The 13,901-nt window shown below is 35.1% G+C and overlaps 3 protein-coding genes across 3 annotated transcripts; 1 reads left to right on the top strand and 2 right to left on the bottom strand.

The window, feature by feature from the left end:
• Positions 1–434: 434 nt before the first annotated feature.
• LOC112543187 (olfactory receptor 14I1-like) lies at positions 435–1,358 on the top strand. The gene has a single exon (XM_088142937.1). It carries the CDS (start codon positions 435–437, stop codon positions 1,356–1,358), a length of 924 nt encoding a protein of 307 aa, XP_087999063.1.
• A 5,636-nt stretch (positions 1,359–6,994) lies between these two features.
• On the bottom strand, positions 6,995–7,924 carry LOC148215540 (olfactory receptor 14I1-like). Its single transcript, XM_088142939.1, has one exon. It carries the CDS (start codon positions 7,922–7,924, stop codon positions 6,995–6,997), a length of 930 nt encoding a protein of 309 aa, XP_087999065.1.
• A 3,147-nt stretch (positions 7,925–11,071) lies between these two features.
• Positions 11,072–12,025, bottom strand: LOC112542287 (olfactory receptor 14I1-like). Its single transcript, XM_025174783.2, has one exon. It carries the CDS (start codon positions 12,023–12,025, stop codon positions 11,072–11,074), a length of 954 nt encoding a protein of 317 aa, XP_025030551.1.
• Between the last annotated feature and the right edge of the window lie 1,876 nt (positions 12,026–13,901).

The following is a 13,901-nucleotide window of genomic DNA, read 5'->3' on the forward strand; positions in this document are numbered from 1 at the left end:
CCATAATTGTGTAATAAAGACATGGTGGAATATATTGGGAAGTATCTCTTTCAGGTTTCTTCCCAATGAAAGCCTAATTTCTCTGCCCTAACATCCCAATCATGGAGACATTTTAGAGGATTTCTAAGTTAATTTTAAAGGTGGAAAAATAAATCGTATAATTAGACTACAAATTACTGCCATAAGGCACGCTGCTGCTAAATATATTTAAAACATATCACACAGAACTTTAAACTAAAGCAAGGAAATTGAATCTGGAGGATGTTACTCTGTTGCTCAAAATATATGATGTAAATTTGCAGGCTAAAGTTTAATGTAATTTATTTGAAAGTTAATCAATTGTTCTTCAGATCTTTCCAACCTGAACTATTTTTTTTAAAAAAATGTTTAACAACTCTCCTCCTCTTTCAGAGATGCCTTGATTCATGATTAAAATGGATAATTACACATCTGGGTTTCTTCTCTTGGAATTCTCTAAGATTGAGGACATACGGATTGTGTATGCAGCTCTCTTATTGTTATTGTACTTAATGACTATAACAGGGAACTTTCTCATCATCACTGCTATTGCTTTTGACCACCACCTTCACACCCCCATGTACTTCTTCCTGATGAACTTAGCCCTGCAGGACATTGGTTCAGTTTCAGTTATTATCCCCAAAGCTATTTTTAATTGTCTTATGAATATACGGTATATTTCCTATTCAGGGTGTGTTGCTCAGGTTTTCTTGTTTCTCTTCTTCCTGGGCTCTGATGTTCCCCTCCTTACTGTCATGGCATATGATCGATATGTTGCCATTTGCAATCCTTTACAATATGAATTAATAATGAACAGGAAAGCTTGCACCAAAATGGTTGGCAGCGCGTGGATTGCCAGTTTTCTCAATGCTATACTACACACTACTGAAACATTTATAACTCCTTTCTGTTCTAATATTATCAACCAATTTTACTGTGAAATCCCACATTTACTTATGATTGCCTGCTCTGATTCATATTTGATTCAAATTGGAGCTATGGTGTTGAGCGTTTCATTAGTAAGTGGTTGCTTTGTGTTCATCATTTCTACTTATGTGGAGATCTTCTCTGCTGTTCTGAGAATTCCTTCTGTTCAAAGCAGGAAGAAAGCCTTCTCCACTTGCCTACCACACCTCATTGTCATCACCATATTTTTATTTACTGTTTCCTTTGCTTACCTAAGGCCCCTTTCTAACACACCATCCAACCTTGATTTCATACTTACGATGATGTATTCCATTATTCCACCTGTGCTGCATCCATTAATCTATAGCATGAAAAACAAGGACATCCAAATTGCTCTTTTAAAAATTCTCTTTCAAAAAATATACGTTATATAACATTATGGAAGGACAAGTAGACTGTACCATTTAGGATCCTACTGGACTAAGAAGCTTGGCAATAGGAACTCATGTCCTGGTTACAACCTGGCTGGCTGCTGCAATGTTTGATGCTGCCTTTGGAAATATCCAGGAAGCTACAGCTGATAGAAAATGTGGCAGCTAGATTCCTGATTAATCATTCCCCCATCAAGTGAGGATAACACTTATTCTCAAGTCTCTGCACTGGTTGCCACTAGATTTCTGGGGCTATAAATTTTTTAAAGCCCTTTATTGTGCAGTACGAGGATGAATCAGGCAACAACGTGACAAAGTTGAAGATATGGAGAAAGAATATGCTGACCACAATAGCCCCACAATTCTGTTTGCAAATTCATCCTCTACCATGGCAGGGCAGCCGTGCACTGAGCGGGGTGTATCAATCTGTGGGTACATACTGTGAATATGATTGCGTTTTTCAACGTGTATGAAAGAAAAAAGAATGCCCATTAAGTGTGTGTTTGAGAAAATATGTTTGCACATATCAATTTGTTTATGAAGTGCTCTGTATTGTTCTGCTAATGTAATTATTAACTTATTGTAAAGATGTATTAATTAATGTGGCTTTCCTTACTTCTGCATCCCTAACTTAAATTTACTACTCAAGTATAATTCATCACACTTTATCCATTAATGTGGTTTATGCCCATGGATAAGATATATAAGGAGAAAAAACTCACATAATCCCAGAGAAAGTGTTCAAGTGTGGTGGTAAAAGGTACCACCCCTCCATATATGTCTAAACTGTGTTCACTACCAAACCATACATATGAACTGCTGAAAGTGCCCTTGTAAGAAAACATTCACAGCAAGCTGAATGGACCCTGAGTGGTGACAGGGAGAAGACTCAGTCCGGAACCTGTGACTCAGGGAACCAGATTGCTTCTATTCACCAAACATATCTCAAAGATAATATGGCTAGCATGCTGGCCTAGCAGGAAGGAATAAATACTAAGAAGGTCACTCAGATGGGATGATCAAAAACACTCCAGCATCTCGCTGCAATTTACATTGGGTCTGCCCTTTTCTTTATCTTGTCTTTGCGATGTAGTATGACAAAGGTGCATAAGCTGTGGTTCTGTTTTTGCTCAGGCTGCTCAGCAAAGTGGGAGCTCAGTGTATCCTGCAGTTGTTTGCATGCTTAATAAATATATGTTGTATCTCCAAAGTGAGTTGGGTGCTTTGTGTGAAGCAGGTTTTGGCCATAGCACAATATCAGAAATAAGTAAAACCATATTACTTGCTTTCTACAGAACTCTTTCCCCAGGAAGATTTTTTTTTTAAGTTATATTTCAGAGCTAGTTTAGAAAACAGGGACATATACAAGGAAGGAAGGAAGGAAGGAAGGAAGGAAGGAAGGAAGGAAGGAAGGAAGGAAGGAAGGAAGGAAGGAAGGAAGGAAGGAAGGAGGGAGGGAGGGAGGGAGGGAGGGAGGGAGGGAGGGAGGGAGGGAAGGGGGATCTAAGCAACCATGAATGAAGAATTAAGAAAAGTGAGCTTTATTTTTAATGATAAGCGAAAAGATCAATGAACTTCAGTCTCCAAGAAGACCACCTCTACAAGGTAACATTGCTTCATCCATTGATCACAAAAGAAGAACCTCTTTAGAGAGGGGTAATTATATATGAAAGCAAACTGCTTTTATACCATTATTGAGTATTAAAGTAACATTCTTCCTGTTCTTCAAATTTAAGAATTATTGGTCTCTGTGAGCATTCTGAATGAGGAGTAACAAAAATGAGGGCAAATGCACTTTAGCTATGAAGGTCAATTATGCATACTTTTTTCCCCCTCTAAATGCATTGGTTACTGTTCTAGAAACTACAATTGTCCTGGTGACTGTTATTAATTTCAGGTGAGTGTTAGATCATAGTAGAGTATCCAGTTGCCATCCATTTCATACTTGTCCTTCCTTAATGTTACTTTTTTTTTTTAATCCACATAAATGCAAATATATATTTTCTTGTATCTTTCTCAAAGACTTCTTATATACATTTTGCCAGCAAATCTACCATAAAGAAACAAATGCAAGTTCATGTTATTCTCAAACATGTTTTATCTGTCCTTTTTCCTTATGTGTACATTGTTTATACATTTTTTAAAAAGAAATATTCTAGTTCACTAAGGGTCTTTAGGAATATCTCTGAAGCTGAAAAGCCACATAAAACAGTTAAAACAGAGTCTATTTTGACAGAAATGAATAAAATGTCACATCTGCGTCATCTTTTTGTCTTCAGAAAATGTGTCTAACACATGGGAAGTTGGTGTTATTCCCTCTATCTTCTTTTTCTCTTTCCCACTGACATACATAAAGAGCTATCCTTTTGGGCTTATGGATAAACAGTTGGGGAAAAAAAACCTCATGGAACTTTGTTTTTATATATGATAACAGCAGCAAGGCTTTTATATGCACAGGGGTGGAAAGATAAGACATTACCTACAATGGAAGAATGGACGGTGAAGCTGATGGAGTTGGCTGAGATGGCGAAACTGAGGGCTTTGCTTCAATATAAGACAGTGTGTAATTAAATGCTAACTGGAAACCTTTTTTGGACTTTTTGCAGGAAACAGAAAAAAAATGAAACTATGTTGTATGGGTTTGATGATTAGAAATAATATGGGTTAATAGAAGTAATGGAAGTTATGTTGTAAATTTAGAGCAAAAGTTTGATGTTACTTATCGCTGTACTTATCACATTACTATTGCAAGGTGGGTCAAAAGTCAATTCTTTTCTTCCTTTTCTCATTTTTTTTTCCTTGCAATTTTGATCTTTACTATCTTTTTTTCCCAATTTCTATTTCTTTTTCCTAATATTAGTTCTTGTTAGTTTTTATTGTTCCTCTTTTAAAAAAAATACTAAAAAAGAAAGACATACATAAAGAGAGAGATACACACTTCAGTTCCCCCCCCCCCCCCCCAAAAAAGAGAAATGTCACAGAAGTTTTGAAAGAGCAACTTTGGTGTCCTTATGTCTCATATCATAGATTGTTATTAAGAAGTCAAGGTTTGATGGAGCATCAGAAGGGGGGGTCAGGTAAGCAAAGCAAGCATTAAACAAATCAATGGGGAAGACAGTGAGGTCTCATACAGTAGGCCTTCTTTCTCCCTTAAACAGAAGCAATACCTAGGTCTCCAGTAAAACTAAATTTAGAAGCAACGAAATACCTGCAGTTCTAAAAAGTGAAGATGGACAGGAGAAAACTGTGGAAAATACCAGGATCACTAAATCTGATTTCATTAAACTTGAACTGAATTTGAATACAGTACAGTATTCTTCCATATCTACATCATAAAGAGTAAATACTTCAGAAGCAATATCTCAAGAAGTACCCACATATACGCATACACACAATGTAATTTATTAACTTTGTTCCAAATTTCTGTTGTATGAAACACTTTTCTCAATATGCAAATCATAATGGAAAAATGCTTTCTCTAAAGTATTGTTGGATTTCCAGGCATTGAGGAAAATATACTATTGGTTGGAGATTGTAAGGTAGGCATCTAAGTGGTTCAAGTATTAGTCTCAATCTGCTTGAAATGGAACCAGGCTTTGGAAAAAATCTATCTCCTCTGGCTTAAGCGTATCAAGAAGCATCTCTTACGTTACTGAAAATTAGCAGTAAACATAGACTAATGTTAGTGGTATAGTCTGTACAGGAAAGGGAAACAAAGCGTAAATATTGGAATAATTACAGGCTGTGAATAAACTCTCCACCAGTACGACAACCATGCTGACAAATCTAAGCTGGAAGCCTTGTTTGCAGAGGAATAATTTATTAAAGAAAGTTGTTGTAAAACTATTACTGAAAAAGCATTCTTCGCATCCAACAAAACTTAATAATTATTACTCATTGTGAATGTTTTCAGTAAGGACCAGTTAATATGTGGAAACTCAGACACCAGGAGTTTTAGAGGAGTCTGGTTATTTGACAATTTGTAACTTAACTCTTCTAACAGTTTCTTATTTAAATAGTCAAATAACAATCAAGTGTTAATGTAAGGTTCTATGCAGGAGGATGTATCAAATGCTCAACAGTTTGTTTTCTCTCAGTTTCTTATTTGTCCTGTAATAATCCTGTGATTGAAAAGAAGAGGCCTCAAAAATTCTCATGCATATTTTCTTGTACATTTCTCATAGGCATCCCTATTACATACATCTTCCAAGCAATCTCGGAATCCACTAAAAGTCAAATATATTAAATTATTAAAGAAACTTTTATTTGAGCTTTCTCCAAATGTTTTGTTCTTCATACACTTCCTTTAATAAAGATGTCAAACGCTTGCAGTTTAATTTGGTTGCATTTTATCATCTTTAAGTAAGTTGTTATTTTGCCTTGAGGGTTACATCTGAAGCAGAAATATCAGATAAAAGATCTTGAAAAGTCTTCACAGAGATGAGTTCAATCTCCTAAATAACCATTCTTGGTTAAACATTACTTGGTAAAAATTAACCTTACTTGGTGAAGATAATGGGCACCAGAAACTAGGGAGTGCACTTTACCTAAGTTTTATTCCTTACATCTACTTCTTCTCTTTCTCATTGAAATAAGGTGTGTGTGTGTGTGTGTGTGTGTGTGTGTGTGAGGTAGATACACAGTTCATATTTCTTTAAAAAGAAAGTTCATGTTATTCTCAAACATGTTTTATCTGTCCTTTTTTCTTATGTGCACATTGTTTATACATTTTTTAAAAAGAAATATTCTAGTTCACTAAGTGTCTTTAGGAATATCTCTGAAGCTGAAAAGCCACATAAAACAGTTAAAACAGAGTCTATTTTGACAGAAATGAATGAAATTTCACATCTGCATCATCATCATCTTTTTATCTTAAGATAATGTGTCTAACACATGGGAAGTTGGTGCTATTCCCTCTATCTTCTTTTTCTCTTTCCCACTGACATACATAAAGAGCTATCCTTTTGGGCTTATGGATAAACAGTCTGATTACTTGACTATTTGTAAGCTGACTTTTCTGATTGTTTCTTATTTAAATAGTCAAATAACCATCAATTATTAATGTAAGGTTCTATGCAGGAAGACCTATGAAATGCTCAACAGTTTGTTTTCTCTCAGTTTTTTATTTGTCCTGTAATAATTCTGTGATTGAAATGAAGAGGCCTCAAACATTCTCATGCATATTTTCTTATACATTTCTCATAGGCATCCCTATTACATACATCTTCCAAGCAATCTTGGAATCCACTAAGAATCAAATATATTAAATTATTAAAGAAATTTTTATTTGAGATTTCTCCAGATATTTTGTTCTTCATACACTTCCTTTAATAAAGATGTCAAAAGCTTGGAGTTTAATTCAGTCACATTTTATCATCTTTTAGTAAGTTGTTATTTTGCCTTGAGGGTTACATCTGAAGCAGAAATATCAGATAAAAGATCTTGAAAAAACTTCACAGAGATGAGTGCAATCTCCTAAATAACCATTCTTGGTTAAACGTTACTTGGTAAAAATTAACCTTGCTTGGTGAAGATAATGGGAGCCAGAAACTAGGGAGTGCACTTTACCTAATCTTTATTCCTTACATCTGCTTCTTCTCTTTCTCACTGAAATAAGGGGGGGGGGGTAGATACACAGTTCATATTTCTTTAAAAAGAAATGCCCTCAGGCCAAGAAATCTTGAAAGAGCAATTTTGATGTCCTTGTTTCTCATACTGTAGATTAATGGATTCATCATGGGTGGAATAATGGAATACAGTATTGTAATTACAAAATCGAAGTGTGAAGGATTGTCAGATATGGGTCTCAGATAAGCAAAGCAAGCAGTAAACAAAAATGTGGTGGTGACAATGAGGTGAGGTAGGCAGGTGGAAAAGGCCTTTTTCCTCCCTTCAATAGAAGGAATTCTCAGGACAGCAGAGAAGATCTTCACATAGGTAACAACAGTGAAGGTGAAACATCCACATCCTAATGTAATACTGAACAATACAACAAGTTCATTTATGTATAAATCAGAGCAGGCAATATTGAGTAAATGTGGGATTTCACAGTAGAACTGATTGATGATATTAGAGCAGAAAGGAGTAGTAAATGTTACAGCTGTGTTTAGTACAGAATTAAGAAAGCTGAGAATCCATACACTGCCAACCATTTTGATGCAGGCTTTCCTATTCATTATTATTTCATATTGCAAAGGATTGCAAATGGCAACATATCGGTCATAGCCCATGACAGTAAGGAGGGGAAGATCAGAGCCCATGAAGAAAAGAAACAAAAAGACTTGAGCAACACACCCAGAATAAGAAATATACCTTATATTCATAGCAATATTAAAAACAGCTTTGGGGATAGTAATTGAAACAGAACCAACATCTTGAATAGCTAAATTCATCAGAAAGAAATACATTGGAGTGTGAAGATGGTAGTTAGTAACAATTGCACTGATAACAAGAATATTCCCTATCACTGTCATTACATAAAGTATCAGGAATAAAGCTATGTACATAAACTGTTGCTCCCAAATCCGTGAGAATTCCAAGAGAAGAAATACTGATGTGTGATTATTCATTTTGAATTATGAACCATGATATGCCTTGCAAGGTAAGTAAATAAATAAATGAGAGCTGTTTTCCATTCAGTTCACCTTGGAAGAGTTTGAAGAGCAACTTCAAACTTTCACTGAAGATAACATCATATCTTGGGCTGCTAAATTTACATAAAAAATAACTTTAGATTAGATTTTCCTACTTTGTAAAATTCTCCTGGTTTTTTTTTTCATTCTGTCTTCTTAAAAGAACCTTCAGCCTCTAGAAGCAGTTGGGTTTTTTATTCTGTTTTTACTGGAATTGTAATTGAAAGGGAAAGAGAGTGTGTAATATATATTGAAGAGAAGGAAGGAAGGAAGGAAGGAAGGAAGGAAGGAAGGAAGGAAGGAAGGAAGGAAGGAAGGAAGGAAGGAAGGAAGGGAGGGAGAGAGAGAGAGAGGAACAGATTGTTTGAGATAAAGCATATAACTCACCATCTTTATTCATGTATTTTTTTTCTTAGTTTTTCCCATTTTCTTTGTTGATCCATTAGTGAGATTTTCTCCTGTGCAGACAATAAATGGTTTTATTCACTATCTCTTCCCTTTTTCCCATAAGATGTTTTTAAAAATGGTCTCCATTGGTAGTCTAAGATGGTCACTGTGGATTGAACTTTTTTTTAATACTCCTGGGACCATATTATTTTAGCTGAAGACTTCTACAGGAAAATCAACAACCTGATCTCATGATTAGTATACTCATGATGGGAGAAAATACGTTAAAATAGTTATGCAGTAAATTTGTCTGCATTAGATTTTAAGTACTCTATTATATTGTGTTTTAGTGTGAGATTAATAATGCCAAGTTATTGGCCCCTCCCATCATATATTCTCCTACTTTTTATTGTGAAGTGGGAAATTAAATATTTATTATTATTTAAACTCAATACAATGTTGTCGCTTCTAGATATTTCATAGTTATTTGTAGTAAATGAGACATTACATATAGGCCTTTTAAAAATAATGGCAAAAAAGGGCGGTTTAAGCCTCAAAACTAAGACAGGCATACACTGAAAGTATTCTGCTTTGATAAAGGCAGATTAGTCTGTTTCAATGAAAAACCAAAAAACTATGTCTTTCCATCCCAGGTTTGGAGAAATCTGAAAGGATCATTAAAAATTGGCATATGGAGTCTTGTGGGAGTCCTTGAACGGTTCTAACTCCTTAGTGCGAATGTTAGTGTGCCTGACTCTCTGGCAGCTCCTTAACTGTATTCTTTGGTGGCTCCTGTGCAGCTTAATATTTCCTGTGAATGGGGATGATGGCCTATAGCTAGAATTTGCAAACAGCTATTAACCCTGGTGTTTTGCTCTGAAGCAGCAGTAGGAGGATGGGTCACACAAGTGGGAGACAGTTCTTACATATTTCATTGTAAATATACCGGGCATAAGTAATATTAAAGAAAGACATAACTGGAGTTCACCTTATGGCCTTTCAGCTGTCAGGAGTCCTATAAAAAAATGTGGAGGAACTCCAAAGCCAGATTGGGTGAAGCACTTTACTAGGGACCTGTGTGTGGAGAGGTTTTCTTTGGGGTGGAGTAAGGAATCTATCTTGTATTATCTCTCTCCCTCCCTATCCCCTTAATTAAACACTTTTGATCTTGTGATTATGTATTTATTTATTATTAAGTCAAGTGATATGGCTACCCATCTCACTGCAGTGACTCTGGGTCGAACGAAAAAGAAAAAGGAGAAAAATCATCATCACTATCAAAATACATGAATAAAACATATAATGGTGAGTGAGGAAAAATCCTATCAACAATAAATGTATCTTCCCAGACACTGCCATACATGCCACCAATAATCCATCATATATGGATAGATTGTTTAAAAAGTATGCCTAACCATGCCATTTTAATTTCGTATTGCAGTGGCTAACCTTGTGATCCAGGGTCTGAGATCAAGCTATGCTGATACCATAGATTAAGAAGCAGGATAAACACTTGTATTGTGCTATGATGATAACATATCCAAAAAGGAGAGATGTAGGAAATAAGAGTCAGATTAACCCACCTACTACTGGTTAATGGCTTATGTATGTTTTTTCCACCTAAAAAAAAAAAAAAGCTGTGGAAGAGGAAATGGACCTAGGAAAATGAGCACACTCCATTAGCTCCTTGCCTTTCCTTGGCAATTCAATTACAGTTGCTTTCAGATATTATTGCTATGCCTGTAGTCAAGACTAGAAGAAAGAATTAAGTGTATGTCTTCAAGTTAACCATTAACCATTGTTGTAATATTCCCAGTACACACGCACACACACACACAGAGACATGTGTGTGTGTGTGTGTGTGTATACTGTATGTGTATATATATTGATGTGTGAATGCACTATCAAACCATGTTTCCCTACAAATGTGATGCATGAATATTAGTTCTGCCATCCTAATCATCTATTTGTATGTCTGCAACTAAAGATTTTAGCACAGAAAGATGTTAAATTCAGCTGTTGGATCAATAGCATCTAATAACTGAAATGTCTATAATATCCTTCATTTGAAATAAGTACAGAACATACAGCTAGTGAAAGAGTTTTATATTTCTTCAGCAGTGCTGATTCTATGTTTCTCCCTTAATTACCCCATCATGAATTTTCTACTACAATGCTATAGTATTATTTCAACTTTGATGAAAACACAACATTTGGATTAAATCCCTTTTCAGTTATTTTTCTTAAAGTAATATATAGGAAGATTAGAGATAAAGGAGTATTCATTTCCCCTGAGTTTCTAATTTTCTTTCAGAATTTTGTGGGGGGTTTTTCCCCCAAGCCCACATAAATGCTAATATTTATTTTTGTGATAGGCATCTCTTAATATCCTAAAGAAACAAACAGAAGTTTACATTATTTTCAAATGCATTTCATCTCTTCCTTTTTCAATATATAGATTATTTACATTTTTTTCTAAATTTTCTAGTTCTAATTTTATTTTTCAGTTGGTGACTTTATGATTATATTTAAAGCTGAAAAGTTAGATAAAAATGTGTATTTTAGTTTAAAATTTTTCTTCAAGAGAATGATTCAAATTTCACATTGTCATTATCTGCATAATCTTAAGAAAGTGTATAAATGTTCAGAAATTTAAGCTTAGTCTTATTTCCTACGTCATCTTTTTATCTTTCTCATTCACAGATCAAAGGTAGATACACTGTTCACTGTTTTGTCAAAAAGAAATAACCACAGAAGTTTTGAAAGAGCAGCTTTAAAATCTTTGTTTCTCATGCTGTAGATTAATGGATTCAGCATGGATGGAATTATGGAATACAGTATTGTAATTATAAAATCAAGATGTGATCGTTTGTCAGATATGGGCCTCAGATAGGCAAAGCAACCAGTAAACATAAATACGGAGAAAACAATGAGGTGAGGTAGACAAGTGGAGAAGGCCTTTTTCCTTCCTTGAACAGAAGGAATTCTCAGAACAGCAGAGAAGATCTTCACATATGTAATAACAATGAAGATGAAACATCCAAATCCTAATGTAATACTGAACATTAGAACTCCAATTTCAGTTAGATATGAACCAGAGCAAGCAATCTTAAGTAAAGGTGGGATTTCACAGTAGAACTGATTGACAATATTAGAGCAGAAAGGAGTTGAAAATGTTTCAATAGTTTGTAATGCAGCATTAAGAAAAGTAGCTATCCACACGCTGTCAAGCATTATGAAGCAGGCCTTCCTGTTCATTACTAATTCATATTGCAAAGGATTACAAATGGCAACATACCGATCATAGGCCATGACAGTCAGGAGGGCAACATCAGAGCTCAGGAAGAAAAGAAACAAGAAGACTTGAGCAACACACCCTGAATAAGATATAGTCCTTATTTTCATCAGAGAATTAAAAACAGCTTTGGGGATAATAACTGAAACTGAACCAATGTCCTGTATCGCTAAGTTCATCATAAAGAAGTACATGGGGGTGTGAAGGTGGTGGTCAAAAACAACAGCAGTGATGATGAGAAGACTCCCTGTTACCGTCATGAAATACAGTATCAGTAATAAAGTTACATAAATAACCTGTAGCTCCCAAATCTTTGACAATTCCGAGAGAAGAAACTCAGAGGTATGATTATCCATTTTTAATTATGAATCATAGTATTCCTAGAAGAAGAAAAAATAGGGTGGTTAAAGGCTTTCTATTCGGTGAGTTTGGAAAGTGATGAATAGCATCTGTTCAATGCTCAGTAAACGTCCATTAAATCTTTTGGGGAACAAAAGTGAAACAGACTGATCTTTTTGTCAAGACAGATTGCTGGGTATTCCACAATATCAATATCACACTACGAAAGCTCTCAGCAATCCCTTTCTCTGCATCATTTCTGGGAAATTCTCCATCTTCATCCGTTGTATTTCTCCTCTCCATTTCACTTGTTTGTCAAAAGGTTTCAGTGTAGTATAATGCAACATTTTTTCTTCAAAAAACAGCAAAAAGAATTGTAGAGGTTCAAAGAATGAAAAGCAGAAAAAGACAACATTAGGAAATTCATTCCTCACAGGATAATTATGTTTAAAGTTCCTATGGTTTGAACGTACTGGAATCTAGCCATCCTGAGATACTTACACCCTCTAGTTTTCTGTCATGGTGTGATCTCTAATAGTGCTAGAAGCATCCTTTATCTTTTCTTTTTGAGATTAGCCACATAAAATGCATCTGGCAAATGCTGATGGAGCTCATGTTTTAGTATGTTTTGTTTTTTCTGGGAAAAAACCCCAGCACCACTAAAAGATGTTCTTTAACATTGTGGAAGTCTCCAAATAAAGCCTTAGGAAACCCTCCAAATGATGACTATTTCTTAGTCCTAACATCTGAAATGTAGAAATGGAATTCTGAAGACCTGTTTCAAATCAGAACCTACTTCAGCTTCTTATGAATATAAAAGGAAATCTTCAGAGACTCATAAGAATAAGTTCTGATCTGACTGAGGCCACCATCTGCATTAGCTGTTGAATCAATTAGATTCAAAGTAAAGAAGATAAAAATGTCTGACTTGGTTCACATCCATTGATCTGAAACTAGGTTGACTAAAAACATGTTGCATCTCTAACCAATAACTTTTAAGCTCAGTCTTTAAATTTAGTACATCATGTCTGCTATGCTAATTAGAAACAAGGCGGGGGGGGGGGGAAGTAATGCTTGACACTTTATTTTTAGATTATAATAATGTCTGATGAAGTTCTACTTATCTTATTTTCATTTCATATCCAAAATAAAACTGCCTGAAAAATAATGATTATAGAAGCCCTTAGTATTTCTAAACTATTTTAACTAGAATTATAATTACAAGAGGAAAGGTAGGAAATTATAGGTTGAATATTTGCAGGGAAAAAGTGAGAAATAAGTATAATTCAAGGTAAAAGGGAATAACTCACCATCTTTATTCATGCAGATAACTTTATATTTTTTTCTTAATCCTTTTCTGTGCAGCCATTGTTTGGATTGTATGCTGTGGAGCCATGAATGAGATCTTATCCAATTTCTCTAGTCTTTCCCCCCAAATATAATAAGAGTTGGTCTCCATTGGCAGTTTAATAAAGCCTTGGTGGATCACAGGCACTCGATGGGAGAATACCCAAGGGTCTGTATTATTTTAAGTGAAGAATTCTACAGGGGAAAAATGCAATGTTCTGATTTTACAAACCTGATAACAGGAGAAGGTACATCAAACTAGCCCCAAAATGTATCTTTCTCCTAATGGAATTCTAAAGAATCCATCTGAAGATCCTTTAGAATGAGCTAAGAGTAAAGAGTAGCCCCCTTCTGACACACAGTTTCTATTTTATGTTGGAGGTGGGTGGTTAAGTATCATTGCGGTTATTTAAAACTCAAGAGGATGTTGTTGTGACTTACACAGTATCATTTTTAATAGATGCTTGCACAGTATATTGGACAGATGCTCTTAGGTGGTGGTATGAGGCACTATTCTTCTACTATGCTATGAGCAATCTCTTGAGA

Source organism: Python bivittatus, unplaced genomic scaffold (assembly GCF_059951505.1).
Source record: "Python bivittatus isolate LINGU-HERP-01145 unplaced genomic scaffold, Pbiv_v1 ctg000470_np1212, whole genome shotgun sequence".
In the NCBI taxonomy this organism is placed as follows: domain Eukaryota; kingdom Metazoa; phylum Chordata; class Lepidosauria; order Squamata; family Pythonidae; genus Python; species Python bivittatus.

Bases quoted from the DNA above. Each gene is read 5' to 3' on its own strand.
- LOC148215540 (XM_088142939.1), bottom strand. From the start codon at position 7,924: ATGAATAATCACACATCAGTATTTCTTCTCTTGGAATTCTCACGGATT.
- LOC112542287 (XM_025174783.2), bottom strand. From the start codon at position 12,025: ATGGATAATCATACCTCTGAGTTTCTTCTCTCGGAATTGTCAAAGATT.
- LOC112543187 (XM_088142937.1), top strand. From the start codon at position 435: ATGGATAATTACACATCTGGGTTTCTTCTCTTGGAATTCTCTAAGATT.